Raw genomic sequence first — 20,655 nt, forward strand, 5'->3', positions numbered from 1 at the left:
TATATTTTAAACTTTCTTGAAAATAATTTATATATGTATGTGCGCGTTATCTAATATAATGATGGAAACCACAACTCTCCTATTCGCCTCTCCTCTCATCTAACTATGAAAGTTGCCTATAAAGTTATATATTCTAATAATAATAATAATTAAACGAATTTAATTCGTTTTAATTTATTGATGAATCCTATGTTATTTTTTATTTATGTTAAACTAATTTCATATTCAATTTTAATTATATTTCCTATTTCTAATTTTAATTTGAGATTTAATAACAATTAATTAAAAAATAAATTATTCAATTTAATTAGATTTTATTAATTTTTTCTTAAAAAACTAAACTGAATTAAATAAATCAAATCTCTTAAAATTAAACAAAATGTCTAACCAAATTACTTCTAAATCGAATTCTGCTGACCTCTACTCCTATTTAATATCGATGACAATATAATTCATACTTGTTTTAGCTGCAACAAATGGACTATAGCATCTTGCAATGCCATCATCGTTTTAGGCTTTTTGCAAACGCAAATGCCTGCCTTGGGCTGGATGATATGACCCAGCACCGAATGGCAACCGACTTACTGCAAAGTCTACAATTCGAGGGGATGATCAATTGATCCCCCAACTGTGCATTGATTTCTACGAACACTTTGAAGTTATTGCTTAAGTTGAGATTTCAACCACCTATATTCATCATTCATTCAACAATTGTGCATTGTCCAAAGGGTCAATAATCAGACATCGCCCTATTCTCTTTCATTTCCTTGCAATCAATGCTTAATTCCAGATTTCATGAAGAAAATATAATTGTTCATCAATTTTGTGAATGCATTGTATGCCTTCTTTGTGCCCTAATCTGCTAGTCGTGAATACACTTCTAAAGAATACATTCAACTTTCCTCTGAAAATCTGGGATCTGTAAAAATAATAAAAACTTCACGAACTGGGATGAGCCAATAATTCCCCTGCTACCGCGAAGTTTAGATCATGATTCCTTCTTTTTTACCCTATATGGATATTTTTGGTATATTGCAATACTGATAATGACGAGTGGTAGGGCCAGCAAACAATACAATGACGGTGGTTTCCCTTCGAAAATAAACTGCAGCATAGCTGTTACAAGTAGTGCAGAAACAATGACAAATCCCTGCATGCATTAGAAAATTTTTGTTGAGGTCAAAGATGTTTTAATAATAAAAACTGCACAGCATACTAATATTAATCATTACTAAAGGTCCTTCCACTTCCGCACTGTAATTCCTAGAAAAAAGTGCTAGTAGAATCTAAAATCTTTCTAAATTGCACAAATTTATTTCAAGTTTTTTAAAAAAGAAAATTTGAGAAAAGTTAAATAAAAAAAAAAGTGATAGACTATAAGTCACATGCTTAGACTTGGCTGCAGGGATATAATCAAATCAGATTTAGTGAGATTACCTTTCTAACACCCCCAGCATGGCTTGTTACCAGGCCAACAAGTATTCCTCCAAGAGAATTGGCTATCACTGGAATCTGAAACATAACAGATAGCAATTTATCAGATTTAAGCAATGAATGACTCATGTGATAGGAGGAACAACAAAACAAGAAATTTTGTAAGAATTTTTTGCTTGAGATTATGACAACCATTTTACCTGTTCAGTTTCATATAATTTGTACTTCTAAATTTCCCATATTTTCATATTCTCTTAAGGTGCATGAGACTGCTTCAAAAGTTCTAGAGAAGGGACCTTTTTTTTGTTTTTTTTGTTTTTGGTTGAGAGGAGGAGGAGGAGGAGAGGGGGGTGTTGCTGGGTGGAGGAGAATTGGAATTCTAACACACAACAAAGCAATAAAGCCTGCAAATCAATTCAAACCAAAGACCTCTGCACCTTCACCATGTCAACATCCAACTACTTTGTACATACTCCATTACACTGGAAAAATTTGTGACTGTCTCTCTGCAATTAGTGAATCAAATCAAAATTTTCTCAAGTATACCGTTTTAGGTTGCATCTACTTAGCCCCTACAAAGGAAATAATTTTTGTAGGATCAGAAATCTTAAACCTCACCAAAATAGCAACCGTGAGGAGCTTCCTTAGTCTTTATCTAGGAGAGAATTTATCAGTAACAGTACAATCATTACCATAGTCAATGGAGTCCAACCATGAAAGAATCCATATCGTCTAATAGCTTCACCATCTGGAGACTTAGTGGTGCTGACCAGCAGGCACAAGCTTCCAACAATAGACATTTCTACAGTCATCAAGTATGAAGAATGTTTCTTAACCTGTAACAAAAGGTAAACAGCAAGAGAAGGGCAGAGTCACAATTCAAGTAAGAAAATCATTTTAAATCAATATTAAATCAGTTTCACAAACCTGAGAAGCCCATTGACACAAAGCTGAAGCAAGGCCGGAAAGAACAGAGGCAACAAGAACAGGAACAATCCCATAAAATAGAATTTGATCAGGGTTACTACTACTGGAGCCTTTGCTGGAGCCTTCACCAACGCTAAGAAGAACAGCTGCCATGATTAACAAGAACAAAGCGCCAATTTGTTGGATTGACTGCTTCTGCCTACACATTCAGGCTAGGTATTAAGGTAAATGGAGCTTCCACATGACCCAGGAATCCTAAATATACATAGTCTTTATCCACTATATGCACTTTATCATGTCTTTCTGCCTGATTAGCAGAAAAATCAAAACCAAAAGAAAAGGGAAACGAAATAAAAACAAATGGTATTATAGTCAAAAGTAGCAAATGAAGTCCAATTTTATTCCCCATACAAATCAGCTTTCTAAGTAATTTCTAACGTGCTTTGTTTCTCTAATACTAGACATGGCCTCATTTATGTTACAAAAGAAAAATAGGTCACTAATAAAAGGTCATATGCTCAAGGAACATACCAAAAAAAATAGCTTCTGTATAGTAGCTTCAGTTTCAGGATGGAATATGACCTTGTTAACCTTGTCCAGAATAGTATTTCAAGAAATAGAATGCCAAGCTACTGATACATGCCATTTGCATGGAGAATAAATAATAATTTCTGATCTTTCTCGCAATATTTGTGAACAATATGACAGATAATCAACCATTAAAGGAATCATATGGTAACAGAATAGGAAGTTTGAAATCAATGAGCCAGATGCTCAGTGGACCATCCCACAAAACCAAGGACAAAAAGAACATAAACACAAATTAGTTTCTTGCTTTTATAATATTAAATGTTTGGGTAATGAGTATCAACATTTTAATCTTAAAACCATTCAAAAGAGATGAACATTTGACAAAACTAACATTGGGAAACATACCTCAATATTATAAACGTAAACAATGCAGTGAAAAATATTTTTGTCTGGTTCAGCATTGAAAATGTAAGTGAATCAAGATTCTTGTAAGAAATCTGCAGCAAGCTGTTTTGTACAGCATAAATAGCTGCAGGAAGTCCTGATGCAGTGAGAGAACCGACCAAAGTCCATTCATTGGATAATTTCTTCAAACTACCATTTTTTGCCATGAGAATCAGGGCACATATTACCTGAGGCTCATAAGTAAACATTAAATAATTATTTATCAGGTAAAGTAACTTTTTTTATAATATAATGGATAAATTACCAAGAAAAGGAAGATGAAATTCATGTATATGACAAATGAATTACCTTAGCTATCTCACATGTCAAGACAGAGGTAGTAACAATAACTTCTCGCCTGCATGAAAATGCACAATGAGTTCACTAGCATTTCATAGGATGACACGCCAATCATTCATTCTTAACATAAAAGGAATAAAAACTAGCATGACCAATTTATGTACTAAATACACTAAACTTGATTTTGGATAGAAAGTGAGAAAATGGCCCATAGATCCTGTCAAGAACACAATCAAGAATGCAAAACTCCCATAATTGCACAGATGGGATGCTGCAACACTCCCCACATGTGCTTCAAGCTCAAACCTGATACTTGAGATCCTATATCATTTGGTCTCAAGGCAATTGGTCAAATACTGAAGCTGCAACCTTCAAGGCAGTATAATAAGATATAAAAGCTAAAGCTTTTCCTGTCAACCACTAATAAAACATATCTAACATAATGACACATTTTCATCCACAGGAAGAATGCCAAGGTGGTTGTGACTTGAAATAAGCAATTAAAAGCAAGGTTGGATATGCAAACCCAAGTTTCCATGTGTCCCGCATTTTAGCTCATAGATTTGAACACATAATCTGGAGAGAGAGGGGTAAAAATATGTATACAAAATGGTTCATACTAAACTCCAAAGCATATCATATTTAAACTCCATTATGAATTTACCCAATTGACTTGCCCAAAAATCAGGTGAAGTTGCAACATGTGAATCAGAGTCTCAGACACCATATACAACCAAGTGAAATCACCCAAAACATATAGAGCATCTTGTAATCAGTCCAATGAAGTAAACCAAAAGTAATGATGCCAAAAGTAATGATAACAGTAGATCATTTTTGCTTTGGGGTTATCATGCTGCAACCACATTTGGGCAAACAAACATACATCTTCAAAACCAAATTCAAATTTGCATACATGCAGTCTCCAGTTACTCTCCTTGAAAATCCACCAAACCTTTTTCTTACCGTCCCAAAGGAAGCGGAACGGGAAGATAAAAGAATAATAATGAATTTTACGACTATTAAACTGGTGTTCTCCCTTTTTTCCTATCTCACCAAACACATAGATGGAAAGGGAAATGAATTTCCATCCCTTCTTTTTTTTTTTCGTAAAATTTTCCTTATTTAGGCTTTTATTCTTTCACTCGATGCAAATTCAACGAAGATTGTGACAAATTTCAAATAATCAATTACAGCTATACTCTTCATGGGCATCTAATTCCATTGCTGCACGATCGTTTTGAAAGAAACGGAACAAGTAGTTGAAATGAAAGAAACGGAACAAGTAGTTGAAATAAAAGAAACTTACCTGGTGAAACGCTTGGAGATCAGAGGCTGAGCTCCGTATTGAAGAGTGAGTAAAATTGAATAAAGCCAAACCCTTGCGTTCATTCCATCAGAGTCAGAGTTGGTTCCTTTGCGCTTCGTCGCCGCCATTGTTGGCAAGCTTAGAAGGGAGGAACGCTTGGTCCTGTTCCTTTCTTCTTTTCTACTTCTCCGTTGTGGTCCCCTGTACCGTGAATGTGATTGAAAGTAGAAAATTATTTCCGGGATCAAGGAATCCTCTTCCACTTGCGGTGAGCGGATCCTCGTAAACGAAAATAGGGATTATCAAAAATACGACGCCGTCCCACTGCCAGCTCGGTTTATCGACGACGTCGGTTAAGGTCTGAGGGATTTTTTTTTTATTATTATTATTATTACTCGGATTTTTTTTTACTATTATTACACGTGTACGTGGAGGGGAGTAAAGTCTTCTATTTACAATATCTTAAAAAAAAAAATACTATTTATTTCATACATTTTAATAAAATTTCTTATTTATCAGAAAAATTACTATGTACTTACTAAAATTACTGTTCTAGGAATTGTTGGTTTTTGTTGCCTTATCAGGAAGGAATTGCTGCTCTTGAGGAAGTCATTTATCATATTGAAACATACGATGTGACAACTGCGTTAGAGCCAGCACTCCAATGTTTCTTATGTCACGAAAAATAAAATCCTTAGGAGTTAAAATGATTATCTCTGGGGCAGGTTCAGATGAAATCTTTGGAGGTTACTTGTATTTTCACAAGGCACCTAACAAGGAAGAGGTTCACCAGGAGACATGTCAAAAGGTAGTCCTTTTTTTCCCCCCTTAATTATGATTGCAAATGTATGCATGGCCTAGTTATCATTTAACTGAATATGTTATTTCTCCTGAAATATTGTTTTAAACTGTTGATTGTACCTTTGATAATTAAACAGATCAAGGCTCTTCATCTTTATGACTGCTTGAGGGCGAATAAATCGACTTCAGCATGGGGTGTTGAGGCTCGTGTACCCTTTTTGGACAAAGAATTCATCAATGTTGCAATGAGCATAGATCCAGAGTGGAAAATGGTACAACCTTTATTGACCTGGGGCTTATATTATATGCTTTGATGTGCAATGCCTGAGAAACTACTTTATTATATAATATCAGCTATTATAACTATTAATAGAACAAATTAAAATGTAATATAACCTAGTCATTACAGGAGCAAGTGCTGAATAAAATCCAGACCAAAAGATTTTCTCACCCATCTCATATAGGAAGGGTGCAACAAAATCCACTGAAGAAGTGTAAAACTCATGGTCAGATGCACAACCTTTTGAAAATGATATATAATCTTATTCATAAGTATATGCATAATCTCACTTTTCACATTTAGTGCTTAAATATCAGTTCTGTGTTTTGTTTCTTTTGCATGTATTGGTTCCCTTATTTGGCACTCGATAGACGGTTGCATGCTGTAAATTGTTAGGCATGTTGGAAACTGTTTTGAAACTTGCACTTTTTTCAGCTCCTGCATTACTAGTTTTATTTGCATATAAATCAAAACTGTGTAAATGTAATTGTTTTTACAACACAATTTTATTAATTCATTCCTTTTTGTTCACGAATCTGACAAATTGTTCAGATGGTTAGATGTTTGAGATTCTCTTTCATTGGTTCTTTATGATATTACAAAGTTACTTGCATTTATCCTCACAGATCAGGCCTGATCTTGGAAGGATAGAGAAGTGGGTCTTGCGCAATGCATTTGATGATGAGAAGAACCTATATCTTCCAAAGGTTTATAACTTTCTGCTTTCGCTGTGTTTTCTACCATTTGGTGAATTATCTCGTCTTTTAATAACCTTGCACCATTTCAATGGAAGAATTCTTTAAGATGTTTATTTTTCTCTTGGTTTCAGCACATATTGTACAGGCAGAAGGAACAGTTCAGTGATAGCTGGATTGATGGTCTGAGAGATCATGCAAACAAACAAGTATGTATACCTGGAACTTGTGGAGGGTTTTCATTTTGGATTCTTCATCTCAACTGTGTTTCAGTGCTTTTTTTTTTTTTTAGCCTATACTGTCAATTTCAGTTTGAAGTATATAACTAATTTATTTAATTATATTTTTATATTTATCCTTACTGTATGTGACCAACAAAGTAGTAAATGGACAGGTCAAAGATGCAACATTGATGAATGCAAGCTTTATTTACCCAGAAAATACTCCAACCACAAAAGAGGCATGTTACTACAGAACCATCTTTAAGAAATTCTTCCCTAAGGTGTATCACTGTCTTCTGTAATCTATGAGCTTTTTTTCTTTACTGGTTCTCTGCAATCTAGTGGAGCATCATTCATTTTGCCAGATGCATTTATTTGTTTCATGATGCTGCCCTTGTTCTTTCTGTTCAACTCTTGTGATGATATTTAATTTCCCATTTCTGAGCAGAATGCTGCAAGGTTGAAGGTTCCTGGAGGCCCAAGCGTTGCGTGCAGTACTGCAAAAGCAGTGGAATGGGATGCAGCATGGGCAAAAAATCCTTATGCCGCTCTTGGTGTTCATGCGGCTGCATACAAGGGAACGGAGGATGCCAAGATTGAAAATTTGATGAATGGTTCCCCTCAGACACTACAAGAAAGGATTGTAGAGAAGACTGCAATAATTGCTTAATAGAGGACTTCTCAGCAGACTTTTGGAACACATAGAGAGATAGAAGATGATGACGAGACACAAGTCCCCTTACTCATTTTCACTTCATTTCAAGGAAGAAGATGATCATAAACCGAGTTCCCTCTCACTCTCTCTCTCTCTCTCTCTCTCTCTCTCTCTCTCTCTCTCTCTTGTGATACCAGTATTGTTTGCCATTCAGTCTTCTGATTTTGTGACGGATCCTATAACAAAGGCTTGTGATGGAGTTCTTCAACCTCACATCAGCAGTTGAAGCTGGTTGCGTATATTTGCATCGAAACGCTTATGTAAAGTTGCTTCCTCGTTATTAGAACCCCATTTATGTTTTGCTAGGTTTCTCATGTTTATTTTATGCAACACCTAGTGTTTCGTGCAAGGTAAGGTTCAGTGTTACTTTTAAAGGAGTAATTATTAAGGATTAAAAAATAATTAATAATGTTTGCTAGCAATGAAGTATGGTATTACTCGTACCAAATGCCCCATTATGACTTTAACACGAGTTTCTTTTCCTATTTCTTCCTCTCCAAACAAACTTCAATCAATGCATGTGTTGCTTAACAGGTTGAATGGATCCTCTGCACTGAAATTGCGCTTTCATCAAACCAGAAGATCCATTGTCTCACCTCTTTGCTACATAGCTAACTCCATGGTTTAAATGCTAACCCTGGAACTTTTAGGTGGAAAGGAATGATTCAAGTCTTAACGTTCCTTTTTACGCAGCATCACGCTGGGCGTTGGCTGCTCTAGTTCACAACTAGTTGGCATATCAACATGATTGCTGTCAGCGTTGCAAGGAACTGGCTGCACCCCTAGCAATTTGCATTCCGTACAACATGATCGGGAAGTGGCCATAAGCAGCCGGAAGAGTGGAGACAAAGCATAATGCAACGCATCAGTATAGAAGTCCCCTACTTATAGATTGTTCCTATCCTTTGCTGAAAATGGAACAATGGCAGAAAGCTGGAAGTACTGATGTTTAATATTTGCCTACCTAAGAACCAAAGATTTTTTTCTCCCTTCTGAAATGAGCCCAAGAACTTCAATTCTTTGTTTAGGGAAGAAGAGGTTTGACAAGTGAGGTTAATGGACACATAGTAACACATCATATATCTAGTAGAAAGATTAAGCCAACTAATCAAATAAATCTATAAAAATAGAACATTGAAATTATTGTTCTGAAATTAAAACAACCATTGGCAGAAATCAAGGACACATTAGCTTACCCAGTGGTAAGGTTTTGAATTATGGTCAGAGAGCTAAATGAGAAAAAATATATATATCAAATAAGGTTTTCTTTTTTCTTTTTTTTTTGGCTTTATATATCTCAGTGAGTTCTTTCACAACACATCTGAAGTTTGAAAGTATTGTTAAGCTTATATATTATTAGCCACCACACTGTCAATGTCCAAAGTTACAAAACTTTCAATATTACTTCTAAACACTCTTCATACATACAGGCTCTATGTACAAAGGTTAACAGTGAATGAGCCGTTTCACCGAATGAGTATCCGTTGAGCATAAATCAACCCCATCAAATAAAACCAGCTCATCCATATCGACAATCATAATCAAATAAGATCTGCCATATGCTTAAATATTTACCACCGGCATATCCCAGGAGCCTCCATTCTGCTTAAAGCAAGTACTTCCTCATACTTTGAACCATATACAAAGCCCCAAAGCTACAGAAAGACCAAAAAAAAAAAGGGATTGAACTTTTGCATGCTAATAAAAACTAGTACTAAAAGCAAAAAGCACTCCAGTATTGGTGAACTTGTTATCAAGTGTGTACAGAGAAATTCTTCACTACACTGGCTGCATTAAAGAAAGTAGTGTATTCTTTGCTCAAATTCATGCAGGATCCACTTGATATGTGGAAAGTAAGTTCAATATGAATTTCAGGGAGGTTTTTATTTTTTTTTTTCCTTTTTTTTATGGGCATCTGATGTATATAATTTTCCCAGTGCATGAGGGAGTAGCTCTGTGCATACCTCAACTTGTTTGACTTCAAAGTCTTCAGAGTTTGCAAGACACGGATTCCCATAAGTCTCTGAGACTGAGCTTGATCCATTTAATCTATGATGGAAATTAACAATATCAAAAACCAGTATAATCTGAATGGGTCACCTTCACTAAATTAGATTCTTGGAAGTGAATATGCAAATTCAGATCACTCAAATGGTTGTAAAACAAGTGTATAAACAATAGAGAAGAAAGTATGGGCTCACAGATCTTCATCCAAATAGAGTGCAAAGTGGCCACCCCCACCAATTGCCAGAAAATCGGTAGAGCACAAAGTGAAATAGCGATTTGCACCTGTTTTAATACTGCCATTAGTGAACTGCTAAAACAAAAGATGCTAAACTAGATGTTCAACACTTCAATTCATACTCGGCATCCTTTTGGGGAAACACCTGAGGCAGGCCACATGTGCTTGTACGTAGCACACCTTTTATTGTTTCTGTTCTTCAATTAAGTTTCCACATATTTTAGATATCCATAAATGTCATAGGTTAACATCATGCACTGATTAGATGCAACTGGCATCTCGAAACCAATCTATATTATGATTTGACTCGAACTTGATCTAAATGTGATGTTCAGACATGACTTTCAAAGATTTTATATTCAAACATTTCCAAGCACTAAAAGAGAAGTACTGAGAACAACATTTAAGACAACAGTAGTTCTGGCATCTCTATGATGTATAATGTCCTTGTATAGAAGGATTAGCATAATTTCATGTTGAAACTATGTCCTTCATGTTGCAGCCATTGGAGCTCTGAGATAAAGAGCAGAAAGTATACCATATGCTTACAGCTATGAGGTACATTCATCTACAAAAATGTTCATAAATGTAAAATGCATTTTATATGATACATTTTTTGTCCTTTGAGAAAAGCTATAAAAAAGGCATTTTAGCCAATCAAATTTCCTTGCCATTCACAGAGCAGAATATCAATGGAAAACACCTATTTTAACCAATTTACCAAGGGAATATACTACCCATAAAAGGAATAAAAAAAGCAGCAAATATAACCATTTTTAACAATCTTTCAGTATAAGGAATAACATTTTAACACATGAACAAAATAAAAACAAATAATTTTCCTGCACAAGCTAGAAATCAAATTTGTTGCCTAGGGGCAGAGACGGAAATACCTGTGGAACGGTATACCACAGGATGGCCAGGTTTATTTGTAAAAACAAAAGTGTTGTTTGTTCCCTGTCCAAAATTCAATGTCAACATGCTTTTTAATGAAAATACTGTCAAAAAGAATTAGAGGTAAATATCTAATCTAGCAGCACCTGATATTTCCTCTTGTTGGTTGGTCTTAGGGGTGCCTCAACCAAGCCACCAAAAACTGCACCTTTTCTGTCTCCAACAACCTGAAAGAAAATTAACACAATCAAAGAAGCAGTTTTATCTCTGACTGGAAACAACTATGGACACGATGAAACATAATATCAGCAGTGCTAAGATAAAAGACAACACTTGAGAGTATACATTATACAGTTGCAGCTGACCCAGCAGCCACAGTAAACTGATAAGTTAAATAAGAAATAAACCATGAATGACTCAAGAAAAGATAAAGTAATTCATTTGAAGTAAAAATATAGACATATCGACATATCAGAATCATCTGAGAGACTTTGGTGTTTATATGGAAATAAAATAATAGTAAATTGAATAGAACAGACACCTCTAAAAATTGACTTGTAACTGTAGTAGACAGATGTCCATATTTTATTAGATGTTGCTGATACAAATTTACCAAATTGTTATTTTGTTCAGAAATCCTTAGAGCAGATTTTCTTATAATATCCTTGTACCTTATCCAGCAGGTTTCATATCAGTGGGATCTATCCTGCCATTTACCTTGGGAACCAAAGATCACAATAAATTATTGCGAAGTAACTGTATGATGAGAATGTCCTCAGACAACATGCATAATTGCAGCACATACACACGATGATCCATGCATATTCCAGAGAATTAAAATTTTTTAATACATCAAATTAAAATCAGCTAAAGAAAATCATAGTTTTCAATTTGCACAATAACCTCAAGAAAACAATATGAAAAAGCACCTGCAACCAAAAAAGAGTAAGGAAGAAAAAAGATACTAAGAGACATTACCAGCAGACTTAGTCCAGGCCAAAGCATGCTTCTTCTATATAAGGTTGATAGTGATATCCCATGCCTCCACGTACTGCAAAGAATAACACACATGAGTGCATGCATACACACACATGCACACAGAGTTAATGAAGACTATCATATTAATAACCACAACAAGCAAGGTTGTATGTATTTAAAAAGCTGAAATTTAATTTTAACATTTTTAAACCTGTAAAGCAATAACCACTTCCTCCCTTGAACAAGTGCTGGAAGTGAAGCATAAAGAGCACTTCTTGCTTTCTCTGAAAGCAGCAATGAAGGCTCAGAAGCACCTGGAAGATCTCCCAACTCAACAGGCTCTATCACATTCTGCATATGTTTCATTTCGAGTCCATCAAAATTATCATCACCCTCATCAGCTAATTTCATATCAGATTCACCCTTGCGCTCTTGGCTCCGATATCCACCAATTCTAGCAGCTTGGTAAATAGCTCTAAGAGATTGTTTACCCCTAGAAAGTAAGCCCTTCCTTATGCCACTCTCCTTCCTTACATTTTCAGATAGCTGGTCAACCATTTCTGCTGTATTATCATTTTTCTCATCTGCATTTGAATTATCTCCAGTATCCGAAGATGACAATAAAGAATAGAGGAATGCAGTAAAGGAAGAAGTATCTGGCCCATCAACTAAATCCCCATCATCCTCTTCGGTAATAGAGTCTAGTTGACTCCGTTTTGGTTCACTCAGGTCGTCCTATCCAAATAATAAATGAAGAGTTATAACTGGGCAACTTCCCAACCATTATTACATTAAAATGCTCAAATAAATGGAAGAACACCAATCACTTCTTGAATAAGAGTATAATTTATTAAGCTATCGATTGACATTTTTAATTTGTAAAGGGATACCTTCATGCTATGTTTTCAGCTTTTAATTGGTGAATTCTCAACCCAATTATTCTAATTCTAGCAAAATCATATATAAGAAAGAAAAAGGAATATGCATTCACCCTCAATTCAATAGAACCCATAAGAAAGCAAAGGGAAACACCAATAGAAACATAAAAAAATGACTCTAAAATGCCAGAAACCAAAACACCAAGGAGTCTCGCAATCCATCACCAATTTAGAAATGGGTTTTTAATTATCAACTTATTAATAAAATTACCAAGTTCTAACACCAAATGAAAAGGAACCCTTCAAGACAAAAGAAGAGAACATCAATATGCACATAGATATAGAAAGAGAACAGGGGGACTCACAGTGGAAGGGGGAGAAGGAGGATGCTTAGAGAGCTTATCAGAGATAGGGTTCAGGAAGACGGTGGTGAGATCAGACACAAAGTGAACTGCTTTGCTCCTAAATGACTTCGCTTTTCCCATACTTATATTGGGTTTTTGCTAGAATTGAGATCAGATAATGGATTTCCACCACAGACTCACTTTACAAAGATTCTCTCTTTACATACAGAATATTGCGATCCTATTTCTTTCTTTCTCGCTTCTGCCATACCGGCTCTGGGAGAACAAGAGTATGTTCAAAGTTACTCCTTCAACTTGGGCTATTTCTGACTTGTCATGTCCCTTGAGGGCTGAAGCTGGTGGTAGACACGGTGACACAAGACCCACTCACGAGTCACCACCAAGGCCTAACAAACAATCACTATTGGAGCTTTTGCTGTTGCAACCACATAAGGATAAGGCCCTGTCCCTGAGCAGGTGGGTTGGACCATCTAGCCCATCAAACAGGTTTAGTTTTTGGGAAAACTCATTCTCAAGTAGTTGAGATTTTCAAGATTTATATGTTGACTACCATTCTTCGATGATGGGATTTTTTTTGTTAAAAGAAGGGTAAAATACATATTTTCTCTTATTTTTCCATAATTTATAATCTATAAAGATACCCTTAATGTAATCACAAAAATTTAATTAAATTATTATTCTTAATAAGAAAAAAATTGGAAAATCTTTCATTATAATATTAAAAATAGAAAATTTTCTATTTTAAATTAATTAAAAAAAATTACTAAATACATGAGAATGTCTTGATTTAAATTATATTAGATAATAATATATTTTTAAATTTTTATTAAGATGTGAATATAATTAATTGGCCAATCTACATATTCTGTCAGTATTACCAAATTTTTTAAATTTTTTATATTATTTTTTATGTGAGTGGTTAGTTTAAATTTTTATTTATATAAAAATATAATATGTTAAATTGTGATTCTCTTTTATACTTTATTTTTAATTAATGAAATATTTTTTATTTTTGCACAAAAAATTGAAATCCTTTTTTTAATTTAATTAAATCAATGTCTCATGTTATATGTTTATAGCAAGTCAACTAAATCTGATTTTAATTAATTTTTATGATTCAATTAAACCAAATTCAACTCCAATTACCTGCAAAACTTATATGTTTTGATGTGAAAAATGAGTTTTCGGGTTTAAAATATATTAGTTTTAATATTTAATTATTTCTATAAATTATAAATCCCATTCCCATTGTTTTTTTTATTTTTTTTATGCTAATATTACCATATTAATTAATATTTTATTGCAAAAAATCTATTAACATAAATATTTAAAGTAAAATTTTAATTTTAGTTTCTATTTCTTTTAAATAAGAATTTCACTATTATTTAATAATTTCTCATATTATTATATACTAAATTCGTTATTATTATTATTTTTTATTTTATTAAAATTAATATTTTAAAAAATTAAAATTTTTAACATCATTTTATAATATAATTAACATATAAATATACATAAAAATTAACCTAAAATATAATAATTCATAAATCAATAAATATTCTTATTTTGCACTCAACATTCAGTATCTCATGTCAATTTTCCATTAAAATTAAAAAAAAAAAAAAAGGAAAGAAGAAGAAATGCAGAGGCAGATATCATGAATATTTAACATCAAGTCATCAACTATACTCTTGAAACAAATATTAATTTCAGAGACGAGCAATAAAATTCCAAATGATAATGTTTTTATAATTTTAGAATGAATAAGAACTACTGTAGACACTTTTGACATGGTTTCTCAAATGAAAGTTAATAAATTTGACAAATAAACATAAGAAATACACTCTACATGTAGAATTTGCCAGAAATTACAAAGAAATTAAATCTTTGAACATGCAAACACAGATCATATCATGCTCAACAAGCAAACTCCAACTGATATTTTTAGTTAAAGAAATTAAGCTTGATAAGTAGTAATAATAATATTAATGAACAACATATCGGATCCAGATCGAAATCAACAACAGATCAACCGGTCCTATCAACTATCAACGCATAATGGCACTGACAGTGAACAAAGGTGGTTGGAGAGAAACTCATGATTAATAGGATAGAAATAACTCAATTAGCCATCCGATTCAGCACTTTAATCTAAATGTCAAACAGCTTACACATAATCCACAGCCATCGTACACCACTCTTAACATCAAAAGGGCACTTCACCAGTCGAAACATAAAGAGCTCACACAGGAATAATATAAAACACTAATGAATCATGCAAATATTGCTAGTTAGATTGGCCCACAAGTTACACCAATGTGATGCTGCTCTCACCACCAGGAGGCTTGCGAACACCACCAAAATAGTCCCTGGATTCTGACTTTCCATCAGCAAAGATATTACTGCCACTAATTTCTCTCAGTTTAGCACTGCTTAGTGGTTTTTCGGCAGATCCAGGAGGAACATCTCCCTTGAAAATATCATTGCCTGTCAACTCCTGAAACTTCTGGTTGTGTATTCTCTTTGATGTCCTCGCGACAGGTTCTTCACCAAATAGTATGTTACTCTGACCTCCAGCAGGCTATAGAAATTAAAAACCAAAGTTCAGTAGGGCCTTCGAAAACTCAATGGGGATTAAATAACACAGTCAATACCAACGTACTCACATTAGAAACTTTTACAGAAGTGCGTATATTTCGCGGGGCAGGTTTCTCAATGTCTTTGTTTTCTTTTGATTCCAATGTGCGTGCAGCAGCCAAGGATCGAGGTTTGATTTCAGGGGAAGGGGCAAAGATGTCATGGCCACTTATCTCCTTGAATTTTGCATCTGATATCTGCTTTTTATTCTTCATGTCTGACTCACTTTGCAAAGTCCCACTTAATTCGCGCTGCTTTGCTACTTCAGGAAGAGAGGTAGGCTTCTTAGGAGAGATACTCTCTTCAGTATTAAATGATATTTGACTAATTCCATTCATTGCTTGCTGAAAATGCAACCATTGAAATCATACAAGGAGAATGGCTATTAAGATTAATCTTTGATATACATGTAATCAAGAATTATTATCCTAAATTATAAATATAGAGTAATCAAGTAAGTACCTGATAAACACGCACACTAGTTTTACCAGATTCAGATGCATCACCTCCACCATTAGCTGCAAATATACCACTGCCAGTCATCTCCTTCAATTTATACCCTGAACAAGGCTTCCTGAACACCGCAAAGGAACCAATTCAGTTGGCGTACATAATAGATACACAAACTTGTTATGAAGTCCATGGGGTGAACTCTTATGATAATGCCTCGAGAGATGCACCTGGATTCTCAAATATAAAATAAGTAAGAATATCTAGGAGAAAATACATAGTCAAGGAGAGTAAGCCAATCTGGGGAAAAGTAAATAGCATGTGTGCTCAATCAGTTCCCAATTACTCACGAATTCTGCAATAATTTGAATGCACAAAGAATTAACTTTGAAAGAATAGTGGCCCGCAAACGATTCCAATCCTTTCAACAAGTCAATTAGAGCTTCAGGATCATCCAAATAATTAAAGGCCTCAGATCAAATCTGAGGAATCCCAACCATGTGCTTCACCTCTTAAAAAATCTACAAACATCACCCCCTTCCCAACAAACATTTTGAAAATTGTTGGACTAGTAGTAGCTAAACTCCGACAATAAATATTAAGCCTTAATTTTCCTTCTCCTTCCCCTCTTCTTGGACCTGGTGGATAACTGATAAACATTCAAGTCTCCATTTCAAACCTTTATCATGTAAATCAAATCTTTTTGGATCAATAAAGGAAAACGAATTTGCAAAATCATTATGCTTTTAAGTCCCTCCTCCCTTATGATCCAACAGACTATGTACAATTTGAATTTTTATTCAACAAGAATAAATAGGCCATTTATGGGCTTTCTCTCAGTCCTAAACTCCAAGTTTAAAAACCCAAAAGCCAAGGCTTCTTCTTTTTATTGTTTACTCCATATTATCATTATTTTTATCATATTCAGCCAAAGAAAGAGAAAACAAAATGAAGCACAACACAAAAATCAAGGCAGAAGTTTGCTTGATTATAGCATGAGCCTAATCCTCCTTACTCTGTATCTTGCTTAAACTTCTGTGGCAAAACAAACTGACCATAATAATGTTAGCAGTTGTTAACGGCCAACTTAAAGACAACACCTCCAGTATCATTACTTTTTCATCTGAATTTTGATGAGGGTTAAGTTAGCATTGGCTGATAAGGCTATCTAACATCCCAGAGTCTAGCTGAAATTTTAGGGTCAAACAGAAAAGGCAACTTGTACATATGCAATAGACCAAATTATTTGTAGAAATAGGCTGTGTAAGAACTAACCGAAAGAATGAGCAATTAAGCTGCCTTTATTGTTGTATCAATAGTTCTCATTACAGAAAATTAAAAAGAGAGAGAGAGAGAGAGAGAGAGAGAGAGAGGAAGAGACTGTTTTATAAGAGGAAAAATAATTTGAATTCTAAAACCTTTCTAAACAAACTTGCATTACTTGCATGGTCAGGAAAGAGCACAAATTTAGAAAGTATTACAAAAGAAGGCTCAGCATTTAACTTTTTCACACATCAGGAAAACAGATCATTCAATTTTCAAGTTAGTAGCTCATTGAATTATGAGTTATCCAAAGTTTTAAGCTTTACTATATATATATATATATATATATATATATATATATATATATATATATATATATATATATATATAACAAAAAGGGAAATGCAGCACTAGATCTGATTCCAAAAGCTGAAAACAGCAACAAATGTTTCACATTCTGGACTCCTTCCAAAAACAGAGAAGATCCTTACTTTTTCATGAGACTCTCAGCTTCTTCATCGGTGACCTGACCTCCAAACAGAACCTTGCTGATTCTATCGGATGGCTGATAATGCATAAAAAATAAATAAATAAAGACAGTACTTTCTTCTCTTTTTATTGGTGAATGGAACCTAGTTTAGTAGAATTGAGAAAATAAACCTGGTGAGAGCGGTGAGCGGCGGCGGTGGGCGCAGAGTCAGAAGGAGGAGCCTCCTTCCATGTGAGGAGATCGGCGGTGGATGTGTGTGGCTTTCTCACCGGTGTGTTTCTCTCCATTCTTTTTTTTTTCGAAAATCTGCGTGCGGGCGTGCGTGTGCGTGGTATGCGAGTGAAGAATCTCGGTTTTAGATATTAAAGGGAGGGGCAGAAAAATCTGAATTTTTTTTTATCGGATAAAAAAAATAATTTTTTATTTACTTTTAATTAAATTTTAAATACAAAATTTCTCAACATCAAAGATGATTTTGGGGCGCTATAAAAATAACCAATTTTTTTAAATAAAAAAAATAATTTACACTACATTCGTGCTGATTTAAATCTTGAATTGTATTGAGATTAGCACGAATCAAATTTAAAATTAATAATTTATGAGATAAAAATATTGATGATATTTTCTTCATTTATAAGAATTGAGCATTTAATTTTATATAAGAAATAAAAATATGAAATCAAAATTTATATTTATTTAAATAATTAATTTAAATAAAAATATTTGCATTTGGTTATAAAAGTTTGTAAAATATCTTCTAAAATAAATAAATTGAATTGAAAGGGAAAAAAAAAAAGAAAAAAAATAATTGAATTGTGTTAGGGGAGAATAAACATGATCAATTTGAGATGGGAATACAATAAGATGAATAAGAAGTAAAGGAAAAACAAATAAATCGTTTTAAAGACAAAAAAAATTATAAATGAAAACCCATAATTGATAATAGAGAGAAAAGAGAGCAATTTATTATTATTTTTTATTAAGATATTGCAAAATTCAGATTGAAAATTTTCACTTATTTTTTAAGAGAAAAAAGAAAAAATGATAACCCATTCAGAGTAGTTCTCACATCACAAATGATATGGAAAATTCAGATGATGGGTATAGGGTGAAAGGGAAATTTGATCAATGAGAGAAAGAGAACTCCAACATTTCTCTTTGCTTGTATTGAGAAAATTAAACAAAGAAATTGCTAAGAAAGGAGAGGTACAATACTCCCATCAACTCCTATTTTCTTGCTAATCAGGAAACATCTAATGAGCAAAAAAGCTGCAGGTGCAGTGCAGGGGTGTGTTTGTACAGCCTCACCCACCTTCTTTCACTTCAAATCAGCACAGTTTGTTTGCTATGGAGCTACTGTTGCCCATTGAGAAATTTATTTTTTTTTAAATATATTAATGAGAGAATATTATAAAATAATTTAAAATTAAATTTTTTTTTATTGAATATAATTAAACATACAATAAAAATATTAAAAATAATAAAATGACTTTTTTTCAAACTACTGTAAAATAATATGCTTTGGCTTTGCCAATCCTCAGTGTCTATGGTGCTTCGAAAGCACCCACTAGTGCAAACATCTCATAATCTTCACATTTGCACCCACTTCCGCTGCAGCACCCACACTCATCCCTTAACATCTTCTTCTTCTTCTTCTCCATTTTTGGGACTCTAACCTTCATTGATATTTGCAGTGAAGGAGGTTTAACACCATCAACAAGTAAACTACAGGTCTTCTTTGAGAGCATCATAAAACACTTTTCTATTTCCATTTTTGGTGATTCCACAGCTGTTTTCCATGGGATCTCAGCTCGCCCCAAGAGTTGTGACCCTCCTGATATTTTACCAAGAATTGGGTTTGTGTTTCGCCACCGTAGTTCAAAAACCACACTCTCTTGCTTTAAGTTGCTAATGGAGTCTTGATCAGTGCCTGAACATTCCAATGAGAAGGACTGGTTCCAAAGGAGGTTGGATTTGGAGGAGATTTCTTGGCTGTTTAGTTGGATTTTCTTCTTGTTTCCAGCAGGGAGATAGAATCTAACGAAAAGATTACCATGGGACTTGAGTTCTATGTTTTTGGCTTGTACTATTCTTATTTCACAGCTAAGAGAGGAAGGGCAGAGAGAAGCAGCTCCCATTTCAAGAAACTGTCTAATATTGGGTATGAAGAACGGAGACTTAGGGTATGTTTCTGGTTTCTGTGGTGAAGAGAAGATTTGATCATGGGATTGTATATATAGGGGCATGTGTATGCAACTATGCATTGCATGCATAGTGCGAATGTGGTAGGAAGGAAGGAGTTGCTTTTTAGAAAGAGCTAAACAGCTGCTTCTACGAATAAAAAATTAGTGCACAAGTGTGGATTATAGTCACACACCAAAATCTTAGTTGCATTTACAATTAATAATACAAAGATATATAATTTAATAATATTTCTAAGAAATAATTAAAAGTGAATATCACAACGTTTAGATTATATTCAATTAAAATAAGCCCTTGCAAATCATGAAGGCCTGGAAATCTTATAAACGACCCTTGCAAGTTGAAATGGTATATGGGTTACAGAACTACTATTTGCTTTACATGAGATTCCTAGATATTAAAAATAACCTCAAACATATATGCGCATCTTAAGAATCATTTATACATATGGCAATGAGTGAACATAAATTAGGGTGTTATTTTTTTTAATAGGCTGAATACATAAATTTATTCTGAATTAATATACTTTTCGAATCCTAGTTAGTATAATCAACTTAGAATGTTAAGTGAAAAAATTTGCAGCGACAACAGACTTAGAGGCT

General features: G+C 33.9%; 5 protein-coding genes across 5 annotated transcripts; 1 reads left to right on the forward strand and 4 right to left on the reverse strand.

The window, feature by feature from the left end:
• Positions 1-718: 718 nt before the first annotated feature.
• On the reverse strand, positions 719-5,296 carry LOC110644710 (UDP-N-acetylglucosamine transporter ROCK1). Its single transcript, XM_021797623.2, has 7 exons — positions 4,943-5,296; positions 3,646-3,694; positions 3,298-3,524; positions 2,362-2,560; positions 2,127-2,270; positions 1,438-1,512; positions 719-1,150 (listed from the first exon to the last, which is right to left on the reverse strand). Exons 1-7 carry the CDS (start codon positions 5,068-5,070, stop codon positions 989-991), a joined length of 984 nt encoding a protein of 327 aa, XP_021653315.2. The 5' UTR covers positions 5,071-5,296; the 3' UTR covers positions 719-988.
• On the forward strand, positions 5,174-7,609 carry LOC110643982 (asparagine synthetase [glutamine-hydrolyzing] 3-like). The gene is made up of 7 exons (XM_021796542.2): positions 5,174-5,300; positions 5,499-5,750; positions 5,881-6,015; positions 6,650-6,730; positions 6,853-6,927; positions 7,113-7,220; positions 7,388-7,609. The coding sequence occupies exons 2-7, from the start codon at positions 5,607-5,609 to the stop codon at positions 7,607-7,609; spliced, it is 765 nt and encodes a 254-aa protein (XP_021652234.2). The 5' UTR covers positions 5,174-5,300; positions 5,499-5,606.
• Positions 7,610-8,976: 1,367 nt separating this feature from the next.
• LOC110644701 (oxidation resistance protein 1) lies at positions 8,977-13,345 on the reverse strand. Its single transcript, XM_021797610.2, has 8 exons — positions 13,012-13,345; positions 11,980-12,503; positions 11,769-11,841; positions 10,937-11,017; positions 10,790-10,853; positions 9,856-9,943; positions 9,619-9,703; positions 8,977-9,309 (listed from the first exon to the last, which is right to left on the reverse strand). Exons 1-8 carry the CDS (start codon positions 13,129-13,131, stop codon positions 9,226-9,228), a joined length of 1,119 nt encoding a protein of 372 aa, XP_021653302.2. The 5' UTR covers positions 13,132-13,345; the 3' UTR covers positions 8,977-9,225.
• A 1,750-nt stretch (positions 13,346-15,095) lies between these two features.
• On the reverse strand, positions 15,096-18,363 carry LOC110644692 (uncharacterized). The gene is made up of 5 exons (XM_021797599.2): positions 18,022-18,363; positions 17,853-17,926; positions 16,111-16,222; positions 15,678-15,992; positions 15,096-15,592 (listed from the first exon to the last, which is right to left on the reverse strand). The coding sequence occupies exons 1-5, from the start codon at positions 18,136-18,138 to the stop codon at positions 15,320-15,322; spliced, it is 891 nt and encodes a 296-aa protein (XP_021653291.2). The 5' UTR covers positions 18,139-18,363; the 3' UTR covers positions 15,096-15,319.
• Positions 18,364-18,847: 484 nt separating this feature from the next.
• Positions 18,848-20,429, reverse strand: LOC110644090 (uncharacterized). Its single transcript, XM_021796717.2, has one exon. The coding sequence runs from the start codon at positions 20,122-20,124 to the stop codon at positions 19,396-19,398; it is 729 nt and encodes a 242-aa protein (XP_021652409.2). The 5' UTR covers positions 20,125-20,429; the 3' UTR covers positions 18,848-19,395.
• Positions 20,430-20,655: the final 226 nt, after the last annotated feature.

The sequence above is a fragment of the Hevea brasiliensis genome, chromosome 7 (assembly GCF_030052815.1).
Source record: "Hevea brasiliensis isolate MT/VB/25A 57/8 chromosome 7, ASM3005281v1, whole genome shotgun sequence".
Taxonomy (NCBI): domain Eukaryota; kingdom Viridiplantae; phylum Streptophyta; class Magnoliopsida; order Malpighiales; family Euphorbiaceae; genus Hevea; species Hevea brasiliensis.